Source organism: Oncorhynchus mykiss, chromosome 18 (assembly GCF_057628025.1).
Source record: "Oncorhynchus mykiss isolate SJ-2025 chromosome 18, ASM5762802v1, whole genome shotgun sequence".
NCBI lineage: Eukaryota > Metazoa > Chordata > Actinopteri > Salmoniformes > Salmonidae > Oncorhynchus > Oncorhynchus mykiss.
Genome location: NC_143039.1, coordinates 14944520 through 14957395, shown reverse-complemented (window position 1 = coordinate 14957395; position 12876 = coordinate 14944520). Strand labels below are relative to the sequence as shown.

At 43.0% G+C, this 12876-nt stretch overlaps 1 protein-coding gene and 2 long non-coding RNA genes across 9 annotated transcripts in view; 1 reads left to right on the top strand and 2 right to left on the bottom strand.

Moving 5' to 3' along the window:
* Window positions 1–5352, bottom strand: part of LOC110495403 (immunoglobulin-like domain-containing receptor 2) — a 44184-nt gene extending 38832 nt beyond the window's left edge. For 6 of the 7 annotated variants that reach the window (XM_036951578.2, XM_036951576.2, XM_090207286.1 and 3 more), the window contains exon 1: window positions 5097–5350. In XM_036951578.2, coding sequence (XP_036807473.1) covers window positions 5097–5211 — 115 coding nt within the window. In that variant the 5' untranslated portion in view covers window positions 5212–5350. Of the gene's footprint in view, window positions 1–5096 lie in introns of all 7 variants that reach the window. The other variant, XM_036951579.2, reaches the window with a different exon arrangement.
* A 3296-nt stretch (window positions 5353–8648) lies between these two features.
* Window positions 8649–9304, top strand: LOC149975406 (uncharacterized). The gene is made up of 2 exons (XR_016488282.1): window positions 8649–8804; window positions 8993–9304. It is a non-coding gene; the product is annotated as an uncharacterized LOC149975406 (long non-coding RNA).
* A 1528-nt stretch (window positions 9305–10832) lies between these two features.
* Window positions 10833–11172, bottom strand: LOC149975405 (uncharacterized). The gene is made up of 2 exons (XR_016488281.1): window positions 11043–11172; window positions 10833–10953 (listed from the first exon to the last, which is right to left on the bottom strand). It is a non-coding gene; the product is annotated as an uncharacterized LOC149975405 (long non-coding RNA).
* Window positions 11173–12876: the final 1704 nt, after the last annotated feature.

The window sequence follows — 12876 nt, the reverse complement described above, 5'->3', positions numbered from 1 at the left end:
ATCCTGGCTGGACACCCACTTTAGCTCAGTGAGTGTGGAGAGCTGGCACAGGACGCACTGGGCTATGAAGGCGCACTGGAGGCATAGTGCGTAGAGCCAGCGCAGGACACACTGGACCATGGAGGCGCACCAGAGGTCTGGAGCGCAGAGCCTCTCTATGGCCAGGGCGTGACACTGACTGCGTGTAGTGGAGGTGAGTTGGACTCGTGTTCTCGTGATGAGGTAGCCCTGCGTGCGACGTCATTATCAGTATCGCCCTCAGGAGGTTTCCCACATGTGACAAGAGGTTCTGAGGCTGGAACTGGGCTAGTCAGAAGAAGAGCCTTCATTTCTCCTAGACCTAGACTGTGTTAACTATGTATGCTTGGATAAGGGACTTGACGGGACCGCTGAAATCTACTTGTCTCCTTGTTTGGGAAAGAGGAGCAGAGGTGGTTTCATCCTCAACAGGTATCTGTACGGTTAGTGTCAGGCCCAGGCTGGGGCCGAGGCTACTGAAAGGTTTTCATGAACCTCAGAAATAGAAATCAGAGTTTCTCAGGATCTGTTCCAATTCAATTGCTGTCTGTACAATTGAACATGGTCTGTGTCCCAAATGGCACCCTATTTAGTGCCCTACTTTTAACCAGGGCCCATATGTCTCAAAAGTAGTGCACTATGTAGGGAATATGGTACCATTTGGGACGAACAAACAGAAGTTCTGCAGTAGAGCAGACTGTAATTTTAATAGGCAATCTGACTCAACAAAATGAACAGAATTCTATGTTGCTGGTGTGGTAATCGTTCATTTTAAATACCAGTTACCCGGGTTTACCAGTGTGGTGATGGAGTAAATCCCCCCACACTTAACACAAGTGGTCACTATGACCACAGTCTCAAAGCCTAAAAACATAAAAACAGCTGATTCACTCTGTCTGTATCTGATTCACTGATTTCAGTTGATATGATTCTGAACATAATGTAGCAGAGGTGGTTCAGTGGTTCATGATGAGGAACCTGAAGACTAGCTAGCTCTCAGAGTTCATGTCTAGGATCAAGCTCAGGGGACAAACAGTGTTGTGGTGAGTAGACTAGTTCAAACCCAGTTGGTTAATAAGCTCTGAACCCGACAGATATCATGAGCAGGAGCTTGATAACACAGCTGGACAGTCCAGTCAATCAGCAGGTGATGAACTGAAAACACACACGCCTAAAAACATCTGCTGTCTGCTAAATGTGTGTGTGTGTGTGTGTGTGTGTGTGTGTGTGTGTGTGTGTGTGTGTGTGTGTGTGTGTGTGTGTGTGTGTGTGTGTGTGTGTGTGTGTGTGTGTGTGTGTGTGTGTGTGTGTGTGTGTGGTGTTTCTCTGAATAGGCAGTGGGAGGTGAGGTCAGTGAACAATTGTGGTCTGAAATGGAACCGTGAGCAGAGGGGGAGAGATGGGGGATGGGTAGCTTCATTTAATCATGTCCTGTGTGTGTGTTTGTGTGTGTGTATGGGTGTGTGGGAGCGAGCGTTAATTTGTGTTTGTGTGCGAGCATTAATTTGTTTGTGTGTGTGTGTGTGTGTGTGTGTGTGTGTGTGTGTGTGTGTGTGTGTGTGTGTGTGTGTGTGTGTGTGTGTGTGTGTGTGTGTGTGTGTGTGTGTGTGTGTGTGTGTGTGTGTGTGTGTGTGTGTGTTAGACAGTAGAGTTGTCACATTCTCCCAAACCACTTCATGAAACAGGGAACTTCTGGATGAGCCAGCAATAAAACAGTAACAGCTTCCTAACATTACTAGAAGATTCCCGTAACATTACTAGAACATTCCCATAACATTACTAGAACATTCCCATAACATTACTAGAACATTCCCATAACATTACTAGAACATTCCCATAACATTACTAGAACATTCCCATAACATTACTAGAACATTCCCGTAACATTACTAGAACATTCCCATAACATTACTAGAACATTCCCAAAACATTACTATAACATTCCCATAACATTACTAGAACATTCCCATAACATTACTAGAACATTCCCATAACATTACTTGAACATTCCCATAACATTGCCATAACATTACTAGAACATTCCCATAACATTACTAGAACATTCCCATAACATTGCCATAACATTCCCAGCAGCAGAAAGGGAAACAACAGGAAAGTCAGTAGGGTCTTTCAGAGGATTGAGAGCTACTGGGAACACAGGCTTTATTAGTTTCCAGGGAAACCACCTCAGGAGGGGAGCAGGGACAGGGGTGGTTTATTTTATTAGTTCATCTTCAGAAGATCCCTACGGAGTCTACAGAAGAGCCCTACAGAGTCTACAGAAGAGCCCTACCGAGTCTACAGGAGGGGTCTACGGGAGGGTTTAGAGGGGAGAGGAGCTGACACAGAGCGAGAGAGAGATTAAACGACAGAGAGAGAGATGGTAGAGAGGGAAACAGTGTAGAGAGAGGAGGCAGAAAGAGAAGAGGAAGAGAGAGAGAGAGAGAGAGAGAGAGAGAGAGAGACAGAGAGAGAGAAGAGGAAGAGAGAGAGAGAGAGAGAGAGAGAGAGAGAAAGAGAGAGAGAGAGACAGAGAGAGAGAAGAGGAAGAGACAGAGAGAGAGAGAGAGAGAGAGACACAGGGGAAATCGGTTGGTGTGTAGTAGACTACATTCCTCACACCGCAGGCCACAGCACTTCAGGAGAGCAGGGAAAGAAAGGATGAGGGAAAGGGAGGAGAGGAGAGGCAGGGAGCAAAAGTCCACTTCAGACCAGTTCCTTACTCTGTTTGTAGTTTGAAAGTTGCACATGCTGCTAGTCTAGGGACCTGTGGTGTCCCTCACAAACACCTGCTGCTAATCTAAGGACCTATGGTGACCCTCAAACACCTGCTGCTAGTCTAAGGACCTGTGGTGTCCCTCAAACACCTGCTGCTAGTCTAAGGACCTGCAGTGTCCCTCAAATACCTGCTGCTAGTCTAAGGACCTGTGGTGACCCTCAAACACCTGCTGCTAGTCTAGGGACCTGTGGTGTCCCTCACAAACACCTGCTGCTAGTCTAAGGACCTGTGGTGTCCCTCACAAACACCTGCTGCTAGTCTAAGGACCTGTGGTGACCCTCAAACACCTGCTGCTAGTCTAAGGACCTGCAGTGTCCCTCAAACACCTGCTGCTAGTCTAAGGACCTGTGGTGACCCTCAAACACCTGCTGCTAGTCTAAGGACCTGTGGTGACCCTCAAACACCTGCTGCTAGTCTAAGGACCTGTGGTGACCCTCAAACACCTGCTGCTAGTCTAAGGACCTGCAGTGTCCCTCAAATACCTGCTGCTAGTCTAAGGACCTGTGGTGAACCTCACAAACACCTGCTGCTAGTCTAAGGACCTGTGGTGACCCTCAAACACCTGCTGCTAGTCTAAGGACCTGTGGTGACCCTCAAACACCTGCTGCTAGTCTAAGGACCTGTGGTGACCCTCAAACACCTGCTGCTAGTCTAAGGACCTGCAGTGTCCCTCAAATACCTGCTGCTAGTCTAAGGACCTGTGGTGAACCTCACAAACACCTGCTGCTAGTCTAAGGACCTGTGGTGACCCTCAAACACCTGCTGCTAGTCTAAGGACCTGCAGTGTCCCTCAAACACCTGCTGCTAGTCTAAGGACCTGTGGTGACCCTCAAACACCTGCTGCTAGTCTAAGGACCTGCGGTGTCCCTCACAAACACCTGCTGCTAGTCTAAGGACCTGTGGTGTCCCTCAAACACCTGCTGCTAGTCTAAGGACCTGTGGTGACCCTGAAACACCTGCTGCTAGTCTAAGGACCTGTGGTGTCCCTCAAACACCTGCTGCTAGTCTAAGGACCTGCGGTGTCCCTCACAAACACCTGCTGCTAGTCTAAGGACCTGTGGTGTCCCTCACAAACACCTGCTGCTAGTCTAAGGACCTGTGGTGACCCTGAAACACCTGCTGCTAGTCTAAGGACCTATGGTGACCCTGAAACACCTGCTGCTAGTCTAAGGACCTGTGGTGTCCCTCACAAACACCTGCTGCTAGTCTAAGGACCTGCGGTGACCCTCAAACACCTGCTGCTAGTCTAAGGACCTGTGGTGTCGCTCACAAACACCTGCTACTAGTCTAAGGACCTATGGTGTCCCTCAAACACCTGCTGCTAGTCTAAGGACCTGTGGTGTCGCTCACAAACACCTGCTACTAGTCTAAGGACCTGCGGTGACCCTCAAACACCTGCTGCTAGTCTAGGGACCTGCGGTGACCCTCAAACACCTGCTGCTAGTCTAAGGACCTGTGGTGTCACTCAAACAGCTCCTGCAATCTACAAATCGACACTTCTCTATATAACTACATAATCAAAAAGGAGTATTGTAGCCTACATTAGACAACTTGAACTGAGGGATAGAATCTATAATCTATAGGTTTATCATTTCTAAAAAACTAAATGATTACAAAATAGTATTCCCTATCTGTAATACACCATTTTTTCAAACGTACCTGTAATTATTTGATTCATTCATTAATGGATATTACAACTCCAACGTACGCTATTGTACACTGATTGAAGTCAGCCCTTCCTAATCCGTGACCTATAAATTTCCCTTCACATTATTCACACTTGGCTGAGTACCATGGAACCAACAGAAGCCAGTCTACAGCCGCCAGACCAGTGCTACCTTCATTGCGCTGCACCAAGCAAGTCACACAACAAAGCTCATGCTTCTATCCCTCTTGATGTTGAAATCAAACGGCAGGATAGTCTACATTCCAAATCCGTTACTTTGTATCGTTTACGGGCTACACAAGTCTTCTACTGTAGGCCTACGTGACTGTAACTCGAAAGTAAATTACGTGTTTTTTCTTTGAAGGCTACAATGTATCGTTCTTTCCGGAAATGTTTTCCCTTGGTAAATCCTGAAAAAAAGTCCCTGTGCAAAAAAACACGGGAAAAAAATCAACCAAATGTTTTTTTTCTGTTAGAAATCAGAACGAGGGCAGGTTCGAGACGAGAACACAAACATCCTAAAAGTAAAAGAAGAGAGGAGAAAACTCAACATAATAAAGTTGTTTATTAACCTGTTACACTGCTAGGTTGGCTCGTTAGTCAGTAAAAGTTATATACATCTTCATCACCTACCTGTCAGGAATAGTACAGGAATCCACCATCTCAGCAACAAACACATCTTCCATATCAAAGCATTTTCGTTTAGAGAAGTCCTGTGTACATGTTCTCCTCGCCTTTTCCGCCTCATTCCTCAAACCGCTATTCGGAGCGCCTCGCTCTACCCGAGTATAACGGGATTGTAACTCTCCTAGCTCTGACCGAGTATAACGGGACTGTACAGGTCCTGGCTCTTCCCGATTATAACGGGACTGTACCGTTTGAGAAATGGGTGGTGCAAGCGCGGTTTGGTCCTCTTGAGGACAAGGGGGGGGCGTTCATTTAAAAGTGACTCAAGCAACTTTACATGTTGTGTGGCCAATGGGACTGTGTCTATATGGGTCATTCTTGAATTGCGGTGATAAATTCTGATCCTTGACTTTGGCATCATGTAAAAGCATTTTAAAATGAGAACAACATGACAAGTAATACATTTGTCTTTTGTTTTTACAGTTATTTAATAATAAAACATATATAAGTAATTTATACTACAAAACACATTTTTGTATGCATTGTAGAAACTACTGGGGGATAGCAGGTTGGCTTGTCCTACTGGTGATGTGTAGCGGTGTAGTGACATGTTTTGGGCGATTTGAATGCTAGACGTTGAAACAAAATTATGTAACATATTGCCTACATCAATAAAAACAAATGATATTATTACTAGTATAATGTGTGTCCCTCAATTTTATGTCATTGGTGTTAGCGCCTTGAAAATCACTGATTACAAAGATATACAAGGACCTTGAGCTCTGGTGGAAAACTGTTATCAGGGGAGGAGTCTGTTATCGGGGGAGGAGTCTGTTACCGGGGGAGGGGTCTATATTATCAGGGGAGGAGTCTGTTATCGGGGAGTGGTCTATATTATCTGGGGAGGAGTCTGTTAGAGAGGTCTATATTATCGGGCGAGGGGTCTATATTATCTGGGGAGGAGTCTGTTACCGGGGGAGGGGTCTATATTATCAGGGGAGGAGTCTGTTATCGGGGAGTGGTCTATATTATCAGGGGAGGAGTGTATATTAATGAAAAGATGAGCTAAACACCTCCTTTTATTATGTCATAGATTTGAGGATTCCATTGATCATGTGTTGTGTCTGAATCCAGTGTTACTTGGTGTTGGTCAATTTGAATGACACTAAGTAACATTGTGAGCTTAATCATACCACTAATATCACTAATCATTTCACTAATCATGTCACTTCAGTAAATCATTTTTTAAAGGTTGATGACTATAGATTTCAGCATTTGTGGCCTCCATTTCAGAAAATCATAATTTACCTAAAATGTCTCATTGTTGTTTACATCATTGGTGTTGATGCTCCTACAGGTGGAACAATGTCATCATACTGGTAAAAACTATGAAAAGACATTAAGCTCCATTAGTTGATTTAGAATAGATGTACCCAAATACATTTAAATAAAACACATCTAGAAAAATACAGCTACATTTTTCCAAAATGCCCAAATGACACCTACATTCAAGAACGACACCTAGTATCTTAGTGGGGTGGATATAAAATTGTGATTTATTAGAAATCAATTGAATATTATATTTTCATTTAACAATGCCTCTTAGACGATGGGGGAAAGACAGCGAATGGAGAATAAAGGGAGGGAGCCCACTGGACACAAACTGGTTGACTCAACGTTGTTTAAATGTAATCCAGTCACCAGAGTAGTTCTTCATAGGCTAGGGACTGGACACAAACTGGTTGAATCAACGTTGTTTAAATGTAATCCAGTCATCAGAGTACTTCTTCATAGGCTAGGGACTGGACACAAACTGGTTGAATCAACGTTGTTTAAATGTAATCCAGTCACCAGAATACTTCTTCATAGGCTAGGGACTGGACACAAACTGGTTGAATCAACGTTGTTTAAATGTAATCCAGTAATCCACTGAACAAGCCCTTAGCCTGATTGTAGATAGCATGCAAAGGACACAGGAGATCTTTTGGAGAGATCTTCACAATTGCTGTAATAGTCTGTGCAGAATCTCAAACAGCGTTGATCACTTGCATTATGTACTTTTGATGTGATCTCATCTGTAATCCAGGTCTTTCGGTTGTGTTATTAGATGAAGCGCAGTGATCAAATTAAATTGTATAGAAATACATAGAACACTGTCTTCCCATTTGAACTGTGTTGTGCTTTTAAAATGGTTGAAAGCACAGTGAAAACTATACCAACAACCAGACATTGTCTTCCCATTTGAACTGTGTTGTGCTTTTAAAATGGTTGAAAGCACAGTGATAACTATACCAACAACCAGACATTGTCTTCCCATTTGAACTGTGTTGTGCTTTTAAAATGGTTGAAAGCACAGTGATAACTATACCAACAACCAGACATTGTCTTCCCATTTGAACTGTGTTGTGCTTTTAAAATGGTTGAAAGCACAGTGAAAACTATACCAACAACCAGACATTGTTTTTTTCCATTGAAATGTTGTTGTGCTTTTAGATGGTTGAAAGCACAGTGATAAACACATTGGGAATTCAACAATGAGTCATTCCTTCCACCACTTTTCTAAACGAATCAACGGTACCACAGCTGGCTAATCGAAACTAGGCGATAGTGAACAGTCCCACGACAAAGACAAATGAGTCAAGGGGGCATTGCTGCCCTCTGTCGTTTCTTCACGTTCTGTACATTCATTTCTCCAGAGAGAGGAGAAACATTGTGGTTTCAGTGCAGACAAAACTCACACATTGTGGCCTTTTTTATAGATACATTTGGCTTTAATATAAATTCACTGTAAACCCAATGAAAACATTTGTACACAGATTAGGAACGTGATACATTTTATTTACAGTTTATAAATTGTACCATCACATCTAACCAAAACTTCAAACATTTGATGTTTTAACGAGTTAAATTGTCCCTGTACATTTCAAAAGCAATAAAACAAAACAAAAGGTTAGACATTTTTGTCGAAGATTAAAGGCATGATTATCTTCCCTTCCTTAGATAAAAACTCCTCACTCAGACAGACCCATTTAATAGGTCTTGAACCCAACGAAGCCACTTCTAGTTAAGTGAGTCTGTTGTCTGGCCTCGGGCTATAATGAGGAAGTGAAACGACTGAAACGACATGCCACAGAGTGAAACTAGTTTCTCTCCGTTCTTAAAATGGGTCTCTATCTTTCAAAAGGCCTGATTGACTCACTCACTCCAAAAACAAGTCATGGTTTGAATATGTTAATGAAGACTCACCTGAGACACCTGACACTCCACTGCATTAACAAGCATCATGACGTTAAATACATGGACAAAACACAACACTTCTAAGTCATGAAAACAACTATTAAAAAGGTTAACAACTTTATTTATTAGAGGGTATTATCAATCTACAGTTGATGTTAAATGTAACTCTTGTAAATGTAACTATTAGAGGGTATTATCAGAGGGTATTACCAATCTACAGTTGATATTAGAGGGTATTACCAATCTACAGTTGATATTAGAGGGTATTACCAATCTACAGTTGATATTAGAGGGTATTACCAATCTACAGTTGATATCAGAGGGTATTACCAATCTACAGTTGATATTAGAGGGTATTACCAATCTACAGTTGATAAAAACAAACAGACCGTCACCAAAAAGCTTGTGGTTCTCAAACAGCCAAGACCTGAGACTGACGTGGAAAGCTCTTCAGTCACACCAACAGTAGACAATAAGGCAGGAGGGAAAATGCATTATCTGTCACACCAACAGTAGACAATAAGGCAGGAGGGAAAATGCATTATCTGTCACACCAACAGTAGACAATAAGGCAGGAGGGAAAATGCATTATCTGTCACACCAACAGTAGACAATAAGGCAGGAGGGAAAATGCATTATCTGTCACACCAACAGTAGACAATAAGGCTGGAGGGAAAATGCATTATCCAATAAGCTGCACTGAAAATTCATACACAGTCTTATTCAGGCAATGGCAGCTTGTAACAGAAAGGACATTTAAATTCAGATTCAAGAATAAAACATTAAAAAAAAAATCCTAATTGAAAATACTAGATGGCACTTTTCAAATCTTTGAATCAGCATTCCAATTCGCTTCCTGACTACTGAACTGAATTGAGGCCGCCCTTCCTTCAATCATAGGCTGTACTCCACATTAAAGACCTTTACATAGATAACAGTGATACTCCACATTGAAGGCCTTTACATAGATAACAGTGATACTCTACATTGAAGACCTTTACATAGATAACAGTGATACTCCACATTGAAGGCCTTTACATAGATAACAGTGATACTCCACATTGAAGACCTTTACATAGATAACAGTGATACTCCACATTGAAGGCCTTTACATAGATAACAGTGATACTCCACATTGAAGGCCTTTACATAGATAACAGTGATACTCCACATTGAAGACCTTTACATAGATAACAGTGATACTCCACATTGAAGGCCTTTACATAGATAACAGTGATACTCCACATTGAAGGCCTTTACATAGATAACAGTGATACTCCACATTGAAGGCCTTTACATAGATAACAGTGATACTCCACATTGAAGACCTTTACATAGATAACAGTGATACTCCACATTGAAGACCTTTACATAGATAACAGTGATACTCCACATTGAAGACCTTTACATAGATAACAGTGATACTCCACATTGAAGACCTTTACATAGATAACAGTGATACTCCACATTGAAGACCTTTACATAGATAACAGTGATACTCCACATTGAAGACCTTTACATAGATAACAGTGATACTCCACATTGAAGGGCTTTACATAGATAACAGTGATACTCTACATTGAAGGCCTTTACATAGATAACAGTGATACTCCACATTGAAGACCTTTACATAGATAACAGTGATACTCCACATTGAAGACCTTTACATAGATAACAGTGATACTCCACATTGAAGACCTTTACATAGATAACAGTGATACTCCACATTGAAGGCCTTTACATAGATGACAGTGATACTCCACATTGAAGACCTTTACATAGATAACAGTGATACTCCACATTGAAGACCTTTACATAGATAAGTGATACTCCACATTGAAGACCTTTACATAGATAACAGTGATACTCCACATTGAAGACCTTTACATAGATGACAGTGATACTCCACATTGAAGGCCTTTACATAGATAACAGTGATACTCCACATTGAAGGCCTTTACATAGATAACAGTGATACTCCACATTGAAGACCTTTACATAGATAACAGTGATACTCTACATTGAAGACCTTTACATAGATAACAGTGATACTCTACATTGAAGGCCTTTACATAGATAACAGTGATACTCTACATTGAAGGCCTTTACATAGATAACAGTGATACTCTACATTGAAGGCCTTTACATAGATAACAGTGATACGCTCCACCTCTAGTCGGCATGGTCTCTAGCAGGGTTCCCCAACTGACAGACCCTTTTATTTGGCCCCCCCAACTTTTCTCAACCCCAAAATTATATAATTATATATATATATAAAAACATAAAAAATAAAGAAAATTATTTATCATTTTTTATTTTTTTATTTTATTTTTTTGTAGAATTGCTATTGTTGAACATAAAAGACTGTACAAACACCAGGAAATCAGCTCCAAGTGATTTTCATTGAGTTCAAGTATTCCCACACATAAGAACGATATATATGCGAGGGTTTACAAATGTAAGCAAGGTTCTAAATTATTATATATTTGTCAAATATTACATCCGTTTCGGTTTCTTGCAGTCAATTTGCCGTCTACAAATGATTTATAATTATGTTCTGGTCCCCTGAACTTCTGCTGAAGGAAAAACACCATCCGGTGGCTGAATCTATTTGATGATCCCTGACCTACAGGCTGTACTTCGTTGTGTTACTGTCGTCCTGTTATTGATGTGACCGAGTTCAGCCTGGTAGCTAGGCCCTTTGTGAAGCCTGACCTACAGGCTTTACTTCGTTGTGTTACTGTCGTCCTGTTATTGATGTGACCGAGTTCAGCCTGGTAGCTAGGCCCTTTGTGATCCCTGACCTACAGGCTTTACTTCGTTGTGTTACTGTCATCCTGTTATTGATGTGACCGAGTTCAGCCTGACAGCTAGGCCCTTTGTGAAGCCTGACCTACAGGCTTTACTTCGTTGTGTTACTGTCGTCCTGTTATTGATGTGACCGAGTTCAGCCTGGTAGCTAGGCCCTTTGTGATCCCTGACCTACAGGCTTCACTTCGTTGTGTTACTGTCGTCCTGTTATTGATGTGACCGAGTTCAGCCTGGTAGCTAGGCCCTTTGTGATCCCTGACCTACAGGCTGTACTTCGTTGTGTTACTGTCGTCCTGTTATTGATGTGACCGAGTTCAGCCTGGTAGCTAGGCCCTTTGTGATCCCTGACCTACAGGCTTTACTTCGTTGTGTTACTGTCGTCCTGTTATTGATGTGACCGAGTTCAGCCTGGTAGCTAGGCCCTTTGTGATCCCTGACCTACAGGCTTCACTTCGTTGTGTTACTGTCGTCCTGTTATTGATGTGACCGAGTTCAGCCTGGTAGCTAGGCCCTTTGTGATCCCTGACCTACAGGCTTTACTTCGTTGTGTTACTGTCGTCCTGTTATTGATGTGACCGAGTTCAGCCTGGTAGCTAGGCCCTTTGTGATCCCTGATCTACAGGCTTTACTTCGTTGTGTTACTGTCGTCCTGTTATTGATGTGACCGAGTTCAGCCTGGTAGCTAGGCCCTTTGATGATCCCTGACCTACAGGCTTCACTTCGTTGTGTTACTGTCGTCCTGTTATTGATGTGACCGAGTTCAGCCTGGCAGCTAGGCCCTTTGTGAAGCCTGACCTACAGGCTTTACTTCGTTGTGTTACTGTCGTCCTGTTATTGATGTGACCGAGTTCAGCCTGGTAGCTAGGCCCTTTGTGAAGCCTGACCTACAGGCTTTACTTCGTTGTGTTACTGTCGTCCTGTTATTGATGTGACTGAGTTCAGCCTGGCAGCTAGGCCCTTTGATGATCCCTGACCTACAGGCTTTACTTCGTTGTGTTACTGTCGTCCTGTTATTGATGTGACCGAGTTCAGTCTGGCAGCTAGGCCCTTTGATGATCCCTGACCTACAGGCTTTACTTCGTTGTGTTACTGTCGTCCTGTTATTGATGTGACCGAGTTCAGCCTGGTAGCTAGGCCCTTTGTGATCCCTGACCTACAGGCTTTACTTCGTTGTGTTACTGTCGTCCTGTTATTGATGTGACCGAGTTCAGCCTGGCAGCTAGGCCCTTTGTGATCCCTGACCTACAGGCTTTACTTCGTTGTGTTACTGTCGTCCTGTTATTGATGTGACCGAGTTCAGCCTGGCAGCTAGGCCCTTTGTGATCCCTGACCTACAGGCTTTACTTCGTTGTGTTACTGTCGTCCTGTTATTGATGTGACCGAGTTCAGCCTGGTAGCTAGGCCCTTTGTGATCCCTGACCTACAGGCTTTACTTCGTTGTGTTACTGTCGTCCTGTTATTGATGTGACCGAGTTCAGCCTGGCAGCTAGGCCCTTTGTGAAGCCTGACCTACAGGCTTTACTTCGTTGTGTTACTGTCGTCCTGTTATTGATGTGACCGAGTTCAGCCTGGCAGCTAGGCCCTTTGTGAAGTCTGACCTACAGGCTTTACTTCGTTGTGTTACTGTCGTCCTGTTATTGATGTGACCGAGTTCAGCCTGACAGCTAGGCCCTTTGATGATCCCTGACCTACAGGCTTTACTTCGTTGTGTTACTGTCGTCCTGTTATTGATGTGACC